General features: G+C 38.0%; 1 protein-coding gene across 1 annotated transcript; it reads left to right on the top strand.

Moving 5' to 3' along the window:
• Positions 1-1,660: 1,660 nt before the first annotated feature.
• Positions 1,661-9,623, top strand: kcnk10a (potassium channel, subfamily K, member 10a). Its single transcript, XM_049757934.2, has 7 exons — positions 1,661-2,091; positions 4,062-4,444; positions 5,757-5,874; positions 6,134-6,294; positions 6,541-6,733; positions 6,838-6,980; positions 7,317-9,623. Exons 1-7 carry the CDS (start codon positions 2,040-2,042, stop codon positions 7,992-7,994), a joined length of 1,728 nt encoding a protein of 575 aa, XP_049613891.1. The 5' UTR covers positions 1,661-2,039; the 3' UTR covers positions 7,995-9,623.
• The last annotated feature ends 457 nt before the right edge of the window (positions 9,624-10,080 follow it).

The following is a 10,080-nucleotide window of genomic DNA, read 5'->3' as shown; positions in this document are numbered from 1 at the left end:
AACAGCCACGAAAGATCATTGAATAGCAGGTTCAATCAGTGCACCTTGATGAGGCGACTCTCCCCTGCACTGATTGGTCGGCTGAGCACGAGGGGCACCAATCAGGGATCACCACCAATCAGATCATAAACAGCCACAAAATATCATGGATCACTGAAGACAAATTTGCAAAATGTTTTAATGTAACACCAACTTTGTTTGCAACAGGCAGCAGCTGTCAAATTAATTCATATAACTTAAAAAAGACAAAAAAGGGTACGATACACAGCAAAAATTTAAAACATTAATAAAAATATATATCTTTCGTTCTTCACATGTCCTGAGTGTTGTTGTTAGTCACCTAAATGTTGAACAGAGGCTGTGATTTACCGAAGTCAAATTCCTTGTTTGGCACGCTCAAACATGGCGAATAAAAAACTCTTGAATCTTGAATCTTGAATCTTGAAAAGCAGTGAAATAATAGCTATATAACTTCAAATTTGTTTTATTTGTATTAGTTTAACAAAAAAGTCCTTCCCATAACAAAACAAATATTTTTTTTTAAAATGGAACAATAAAAATGTTTTAAAAAATCCACTACTGATATTTTTTATCTACATATATTCAGGACTTAGTCTAATGAAGTGAATTTTGAACTTTATGCGTATCTGCATGTTGCATTAGATGATCCACTAGCAGCAGTTAGACTATCAAACTATTTTTGCTGTACAGAGAAGCTTTAGTTTCAGTAATGTATAGGTACTTAGTAGAAGATAGAAGGGCCAGTTGTCCGTGACCAGGGAGAGCTGAAGGGATGACCTTTTAGGGGAAACAAGCAGACTGAGACTCAAACTGCAGCTGTTACCCAAAGCCGTGACATCAGCTTCTTGTCAGGTATAAAAGCTACGGGCCTGACAAGGGAAGGGGCTCTCACTCGCTCTCTCTCTCACTTTTTAACATCCATGCCTTGGGGCCACTCAACTTTTTGGAGAGACTTCACTCTGACATCGGTTGAATAAAATCTTTTCCCAATCAGCCGTGTGTCCCTGAAGTGTTCATTTGTCTGGAACTAGCCACTGACCTCCAAGTGTTTTTTGGAGACCAGCGAAGAAACAAAAACCATTCACCACACCAGCGCACCAAAATATTGTTGTTTATGTTGTTTATTTTTTAAGAATATAAAATCTCATTGAATATCTACCACATGCAACCTGTTTTCAGTATTATTTTGTTTCATCATATTTATTTGTACAACAACAAACTGATGAATAACAAGTTTTAAAATAAGAAACGAGTAAAAACTGTTCCAATATTTTAAAAAAAGATAAATGACAATAAAAATTCCTAGTAATACCTCTATTTTGTCAAATAAAGACAATGTGTAATTTTAATATCGACACGTGACATCGATGCACAATTTGTCTTGGCGGGCCACATAAAATGATGTGGCGGGCCGTATCTGGCCCCCGAACCTTATGTTTGACATCTATGACACACAATACACGTATAGGTCAATATAAACTATAATTCTGAATAGCACCAATGTAACATACTTCACCCTCAAGCAGCAGCAATAATATTTAGAATCTGTTCTCCTCATTCTTTCTTCACATCCTCTATGTGCCCTTTGTTTTATCCACCCTATCCTCCCTTTTTTGAGCAGCAGTCATCGGGTAATAATCTCTCGACACATTTCTGCGACGATACTATGCGCACGATGCAGTGCAGTTGGCGCAGCGAGATCACGACGTACGTCCAATAAAATCCGCCAAAATGTAAGCGTACGTCTCCTCCTCGCTCGAGTCCATGCGCGTTGTTTATCTACTCCTGACTCCCCCGATGCTGATGCAGTGGCGGTGCGCCATAGGTAAAAGAAAGGAAGAGGAGCCGCATCTCAAAAGCCTTCCAGTCTACTACAGCAGACACTCTCGCCGTATAGGATGTGTTTTTATTCGCTGCCCTTCTCCATCCTTTCTCGGTTAAAGGCAACGCGGAAGACTGCAAAGGCTGCAAGATATTAAAGAAATATAGATTTATCTATAGAAGCCTGGACCTCCAAGATGAAATTTCCGAGTGAAAAACCAAGAAAACCAGGGAACAGCCCTTCACCAGGTTAGACTGTCAATTGTTTTTGTTTATCCTGATGCATATAGGGAGTCCACTAAAGTGATTAGTTTTGAACTTTATTTTAACTTCATTCTATAAAATGTCTATTTTCAAATTGCTGCAGTATGCAGCTCTGCCTTAATACATGTGCATCCACGAATATTTTTCTACTCAGGTTTGGGAATAAAAAATAAATAGAAAAATACAGCAGTGAAGGTTCAGCCTGCATGGTGGAGTTTATGGTGAATAGCTGCGGCATATCACTTCCTTTTAATTAAACAAATATTTATATAGTAAAAGCAGAAAATTGGGGAGAAAACAATTGCCAATCCAATGGCTTCAGTGTGGCGCAGTGGAGAGATTTCCACTGCTGTTTTGTATTTAGCATTACCTCATCCACTATGGGTACATCCTCCTCAAATCTTGCATGAATGTCACGTCCTATCACAGCATCTTCATGTTCATCCAGCTGTGGCAGGTTCTGATATTGTAGACATATATGATCAATTTCAACCTCTTTTTGAACCAGATGTCTTTTGGGAAAATGTGAAAATTGTAGCCAGGCACATTGCAACCGAATGATTACATAACTGGAAGTAATCGAACAATCGTGGTAGGTGTCACTCATATGCGACAGAGTGGTCACAATTCACCATATCATTCCCCTGACAGGAAATCCATATACTTAATAGTAATATCAAACTACACAGCTGTGATTTTGGAATAATTTTTGGAAATACACAATCACAATTCCACTGCATTTGTGACACAGTAAAGAAGCAAAGTGTGTTGTTGATAGGTGTGAGATTTGGCAACATGCTTCTTATACTACTGCATTTCTATGAGGAAACCAAAAGAGGTCAAATCAGTTAAATGCAGTATTTTGGAAAAAAATTGGAGATCTGAGAATTCCATGAATTTATTTATTTATTTATTTATCTATTTATTTATTTATTTATTTATTTATTTATTTATTTATTTATTTATTTATTTATTATTATTATTACACATAACAGAAATGTATATAATATAATATAATATAAAATAATAATATATAGAATGCTTATATTATATAGTTTATATATAATTTTATATATATATTATTGTATATTGTTTATATTAGAATTTTTTTGACAGATAGATACATTGTTAGTAGGCCTTATGGGGTTTTTTTTGTATTCTGATTTAATCCTCAAGAGGTGGTAACAAGTCACTGTATTTTAATAAAAAGATGCAACCCTCAGAAGGCTACACTTAACCATGCTGGCACCACTTTTTTTTTTTCGGGAGTTATTCACCTGCTATGTGTAATGTGCTACAAACACAAGGCAGGGTAAGCTCAGGACACTACTCTGATATAAAAGGACAGTCATTTAGCTTCTTTTGTCAGTTAGCATTCAAGGCGACCATGGGTAAGTGTTCGGAAAGTGAATTGTTGACACTATTTGTCTCGCTAAATATTTTTAGGGAAAATGTTGAGGGAGTATTTTGTCGCATAATTATTCTCACACATTTTTCTTATATCTGACCGAGTGGTGAAGGTTTGCAATCGTGTGCGCACGTAGCGAAGGTTTTCAATTTGTTTTCAACTTTGGGAATATCTGCCGAATGTCTTTGCAACTATTTGAATTATTTTCAACATTGAACAAACCCTGGTAAAGACAAATTTGCTACGTTTACTTTCTCTTATAAATCTTTGCCGCTCAGTGAGATACGGGCTTTAGATGAGAACTTACAGGTTGTATAACAAGACAGTTACTGCATATTAAAGTTGTTAAAGGGTGCATTATATTGTTTTGTGGGAGCTCTAATGGAAAAACAGATAAAGAGTCGCGATAGTGGTCTTGATGCCAATGTCAGTTTTACCACAATTAATGAAAGAGTTGGTGTCCTGCCAATTTATAGACTATGCCAATCTGAAAATTCATCTGTTGCATATCAGAATGTCAATTTTTTTTTCTTTTATGTTTCTTCAGCGGCAGTTCAGACCAATTTGGTCCCACCCAAAAAGATGCAGCCAGGTATGCTTCAATCCAGCCTGGTGCACGCCAGCGTGGCTACCATGCAGAACCCAATGGGCTGTTCTGTACCCCGACTCTCCATCTCCCGGCCCACGAGCATGGTAGCCAGCATGGAAGCAGTAGCAGAAGGTGCAGCTCCTTTTACCATGATGAAACTTAAGACAGTGCTGGCGGTTTTTGTGGTGGTGGTGGCCTACTTGGTGGCAGGAGGACTGGTGTTCCAAGCACTAGAGCAGCCATTTGAAAACAACCAGAAGATCACCATCACAGCAGAGAAGGCAGCATTCCTGCAAAAACATCCCTGTGTGTCCCCAGATGAGCTGGAGGCCATCATCAAAGTAAGACCAGACACCGATCGATACTCCAGTTTTACCTCAGTACGAAAGGGAGGAAATCAAAGCAAGTGAAAGCTTAGCTTCTAATCGATCAGACCCCATTATCGTCAACACATCGTGCCGTCATTCTGTAATTCGATAAAACCACACGTTACCTTGAAAAGTACCCAAAAAAATGGCTAGTCGGGGATGAAACTACCTGAAAGCAACTTTAGTTTAAATTAAAATGATCATGGATTGAATAAGTAGATGAAAAGTGAATAAATAGTCCTTTAGTAAAGCGCTAACTTGAGAAAAGATTTTTTTCACTTTGTGTCATCATTTTATAATTCCTTATTCCAAGTATAGAACTGGAAAAGAAAAATTCAAGTCTGGTGTTTTGTTTTCTTTGAGCCAAAGTCTCGGAATAAAATTCGAAAAACATTCTGTAATTCGATAAAACCACACTTTACCTTGAAAAGTGCAAAAAAAAAATGGCTATTCGAGGATGTAACTACCTGAAAGCAACTTTAGTTTAAATTAAAATGATCATGGATTGAATGATTATTAATAAGTAGATGAAAAGTGAATAAATAGTCCTTTAGTAAAGCGCTAACTTGAGAAAAAAAACGTTTCACTCTGTGTCATCATTTTTTAATCCATTCATTCCTTATTCCAAGTATAGAACTGGAAAAAAAAAATTCAACTCTGGTGTTTTGTTTTCTCTGAGCCAAAGTCTCGGAATAAACAGTACAAAATAGCTTTGCAGCGTCATGTGACCATAATAGCCACCGGCGCATTGCTTCAAATCTACTATTTATGAATTTATAAGCACCTTTTTTCAGATATGTAAAATTGCTGCCTCCTTTACAGTCATGGTTTATAATTCAAGATGATTTGTTGCATAAATTAACCTTTCTGTCTTGCCTGTTCTCTGTTCGGAAATGTCAAATCCGATCATTTCCACTTTGCATATTTCTGTTAATGCAATCCTTAGAAAAGGCGAATCATTATATTCAACTTGAAAACAGGTTTATATCACTGCAGTAAATAATCTTACACCATATTACAGCATTTCCCTTGAGGAATAATATAAAAGCCATACTTAAGATATTATTGTCTTGAGACTTACCTCAAAGACAAGTTTTTATTGCATTTTTATGAGCTGCTGATGTATTGTGATCTCATAATCCTATTCCCGACTATCCATCCATTTTCTGTACCACTGAGTCATAGGGAACTTGAGCATAGTTAGTCAACCACAACGTCAACCCACTATACGTTCTAAAATTGAATAAACTATTTATACTGACTCTCTCTTGACTTCTCTCCCCAGCACTCTGTTGATGCTGTGAATGCTGGAGTGAATCCTGTGGGTGATACCTCTTATAATTCTAGCCACTGGGATTTGGGTAGTGCCTTCTTCTTTGCTGGAACAGTTATCACAACCATAGGTACAAAGAAATGTTCTCAAGCATAGGTGTCAAACTCAAGGCCCGGGGGCCAGATACGGCCCATCATCATTTTATGTGGCCCGTGAAGACAAATTTTGCATCGACTTTGTGTTATTGCTAAAATTACAAATTGTTTTCACTTTTAAAGAAAATAGAGATATTGCTTGCAATACTTACTACCATTTTAGAAATATTGGAGCAGTTTTTACTAGTCTCTGATTTTTATATTTGGATAAAAATTTATTTTCCTTTTTCGTAGGGTATGGTAACATCGCTCCAAGCACTGAGGGAGGAAAAATTTTCTGCATTCTATATGCAATATTTGGCATCCCACTCTTTGGATTCCTCTTAGCAGGGGTTGGTGACCAGCTAGGGACCATATTTGTCAAAAGTATTGCCAAAGTTGAGAAGATGTTCCGGGTAAGTTAAATGTAGTATACAATATAGTATATATATATATTTTACATATATAGTTTTTTTTTTTACACACCCAAGATTCAGATAAAGATATATAAAATAAGACTAAGAAAAATAATTTAAAAACATTATTATTGGACTATTTTTTTTTAATATATAGTCTTGTTTTTTTTTTACACACCCAAGTTTTAGATAGTTGTATATAAAATATTTTTTTTATTGTGTGTGTGTGTCATTTCTCCTGGAAAGAACAAACACAACCAAATCAGTCAAACTAAAATCAGAGTAGCATCTACCCTCCTCTTCATCCTGGCTGGCTGCATCCTGTTTGTGACCATCCCAGCTGTGATCTTCAAATACATCGAAGGTTGGACAGCTCTGGAGTCGACATATTTTGTCGTCATCACTTTGACTACTGTTGGAATAGGAGACTATGTGGCAGGTGAAACATTTTCTGTTGTAACTAAAAAAACTAAATTAATGACAATGCTTATGTGTCTGAAATATTTTTGTTTTGTACATTTTTGTTACATTTGCTTCTTTCAGGCGGAAATCGGAGGATTGAGTACCGCAAGTGGTACAGACCACTTGTGTGGTTTTGGATCTTGGGTGGTCTGGCCTATTTTGCTGCAGTGCTCAACATGATTGGCGACTGGTTGAGGGTACTATCCAAAAAGACCAAAGAAGAGGTATTCACTCAGATCTTTTACAATCAGTGGTGTCAAACTCATTTTTGTCGCGAGCCGGATTGTAGTCATAGTTTATGACACGTGAAGTCAATCCACAATTTGTCTTTGCGGGCCACATAAAATGATGTGGTGGGATGTATCTGGCCCCCGGGCCTTGAGTTTGACACCTATGTTTTACATCATTCAGTATTTTGAATTGGTTTGGAATTAATTATCTTGCAACACGGGAAGGTAAACGGGTGACCATCAGTTGAATATGTCTGCTGTATCGTCTTTCGTAGCATGTCAAATGCACTAATAAATAAATAATAATAATTTGTGTATTGTTTTGCCAAGGTTGGGGAAATCAAGGCTCACGCAGCAGAGTGGAAAGCAAATGTGCGAGCAGAGCTAAGAGAGACAAGGCGGCGTATGAGTGTTGAGGTCAGCGACAAACTCCAACGAGCTGCCACAATCCGAAGTATGGAAAAACGACAACTTGGCTTGGATCAACGTGCGGTGTCCATGGATATGCTTTCTCCAGAACGCAGAGCCATCTTCAACAGTCTCGACACCAACAGCTACAAAACCTCCTCCCACGAGAGTATTGACACTAAATTGAACAATCTTCGACTAAGGGGCACTGACCAGTGCGACCCTCAGTCCAACCACCAAACCACATCTGAGGACAATATTTTTAATCGCCTGAGTTCTGTCACCAAGTTGGCAAAACGCAACAGGAATAGAGACTTGAAGAAGAACATCACAGAAGAAACTCGTCGTCCTCATAGCGAAGCTTATGGTTGGATGACGGCCACCTTTGATTGTAGCACACCCGTTATGAACGAAGAGAAGAGCAGGGATGACGAACACGAAGAAACCGAAGACAAAGAGTGTAATACAAGCTTGTCTGAATTTCCGTTGTTTGTGGAAGCTTACAAGTCACATAATGGGCTTATTGTTGAGCAAACCAAAGAGAACAAAAATGAAGAAACACTTGAAATGAAAGAGCTAGATATTCAGATGAGTCCATAAGAGTCTGTTTGGTGAAACAATATGTTTTAAAATGCCACCATTTGTGCCTTGGGTTTTCTCTTTTACCACTATGTGCTTAAGCAGGAATAATGCCTGCCTCTTTGTGCTACAGTATATGTATACTGTTCCGTCGACATGCAGTAATCACTGTGCCCTAACGATATGACTCATTAAATTGGCTTCACCAAGATACAGTGTAATAATGCAAAATATGCTCATAGGTTGTGCATTTTTAATATGTCAAGTGATACCAGATGGCTTAAGTCAGCTCCCAACTACCGTGTCAAGGGATAACAATTTTAGTTTTGTTTCTAACTTCATCCAGTTCTACCAAGTCACGTTAACATTTAGGGGTGTAGTATATATAAACATAATGTATGTTTATAAATGGATGGTTAATTACATTTTGCGTCCTCGCACTTATGGTATTTGCAAAGATTGCCTTGAAACATTCTCTAATTATAAAATGAACTTGTCAGTTCATAGTTGAAATTTTATGAACTACAGTGATCCTTCGCTACTTCGCGTTTCGTTTATCGCGGCTTCACTGCATCGCAGATTTTTTTTCCAAATTAAAAAAACATTTAAAAGTCAAAATAAAACTTTTAAATTGAAGAAACATGTGTCTAACCTTTAGGACAATGTAGTATTGCTCCAAATGTTCGTTTACATTCCTTTAGAAGTCCGTTTTCACGTGTTAGCACGATCGCGAATTAGCATCTTTCCGCTACTAACTCGTTAGCCTGCCCAGTACCTCTTGTTGGTGACCGTATTTCGCAGACTTCACTTATCGCGGGTGGTTTTTGGAACCAATTATCCGTGATAAACGAGGGATTACTGTATGTTTATGGTTCCAAATATGAAAAATTTATAGTTATTTTCTTTCCCCAATTAGATAAAGTTGCTTTGAGATGTTACCTTTCTGGCAGTTTGCCATTTTGTCATTATTTTCACCCATCTAGGTGCTATCGCCGTTCAATCTTAAATACAAGAGAAAATTGTCTTTTTCTTTAATGAATTAAAACAAAAACATGACTGCGGTCCAGAATGTATAAACACAAACACTCTCCTACAGGTGCCAGACTAAGTTTGGAAAGGAAGCATGTACAAATGAAGTCTTCAATGTGCAACAGGAAACAGGAACACTTTGTTTTCAGTGCCTGACTCCTTCATAACTTAGCATTTGTACTGATCCAGCATCAACTTTACCAGACCATGTACCAGAGGAACTGTTTGTTAGTTGTTGGGTGCTAAAGGGCAGTTTTACAGATTTCCGATGCTCTCACCCCCTTCCTACCTGTGCGTCTACCGTAATCACCTGCTCCCTCTTGTTAACCGTTGTGTATTTAAATCCTGCCCGTGTGTGTCTCCTTCTCAGTTCCCCATGTTCACGTTATCGGACTACTCTGTTCACGTTGCCACCTGACTGTGTAAGTCTGACTATTCTTCTCACTGATTGTTATCTGTGGGCATGGCTCGCTACCTGTCGGCTGTTACCTGTTTCTGTTATTGGTCCAAGTGGACGTCCGTCGCCGACCGAGCCTTATTCGAGCGGACATCTGCTCCGACCCAGTTATTCCTGCTCCCCACTACCACTTTCCCTGTCAATAAACATTCGTCCAAGCAGTATTTGGTCGTCCTGCTCCGATCTGTGACACACAGACTATTAAATATGGTTTACATTTAGTTTATTACAGATGCATGCTTACCATCACACATTTATCCAGGCCAGAGAGACTGTATATAGTGTGTGTACAGTAATCCCTCGTTTATCGCGGATAATTGGTTCCAAAAACCACCCGTGATAAGTGAAATCTGCGAAATACGATCACCAACAAGAAGTACTGGGATGGCTAACGAGTTAGAGGAAAGATGCTAATTTGCGATCGTGCTAACACGCGGAAACGGAATTCTAAAGGAATGTAAACGGACATTTGGAGCAATACTACATTCTCCTAAAGGTTAGACACGTTTCCTCAATTTAGAAGTTCTATTTTGACTTTTGAATGTTTTTTTTAATTTGGAAAAAAATCCACGATGTAGTGAAGCCGCGATAAACGAAACGCGAAGTAGCGAGGGATTACTG

The sequence above is a fragment of the Syngnathus scovelli genome, chromosome 20 (genome assembly GCF_024217435.2).
Source record: "Syngnathus scovelli strain Florida chromosome 20, RoL_Ssco_1.2, whole genome shotgun sequence".
Taxonomy (NCBI): Eukaryota; Metazoa; Chordata; class Actinopteri; order Syngnathiformes; family Syngnathidae; genus Syngnathus; species Syngnathus scovelli.
This window is presented reverse-complemented; position numbering and strand designations above follow the sequence as displayed.

Coding starts and splice junctions, on each gene's coding strand:
- kcnk10a (XM_049757934.2), top strand. CDS start 2,040: ATGAAATTTCCGAGTGAAAAACCAAGAAAACCAGGGAACAGCCCTTCA. Junction 5,875..6,133: donor AACAGTTATCACAACCATAG/GTACAAAGAAAT, acceptor CCTTTTTCGTAG/GGTATGGTAACATCGCTCCA. Junction 6,981..7,316: donor CCAAAAAGACCAAAGAAGAG/GTATTCACTCAG, acceptor TGTTTTGCCAAG/GTTGGGGAAATCAAGGCTCA.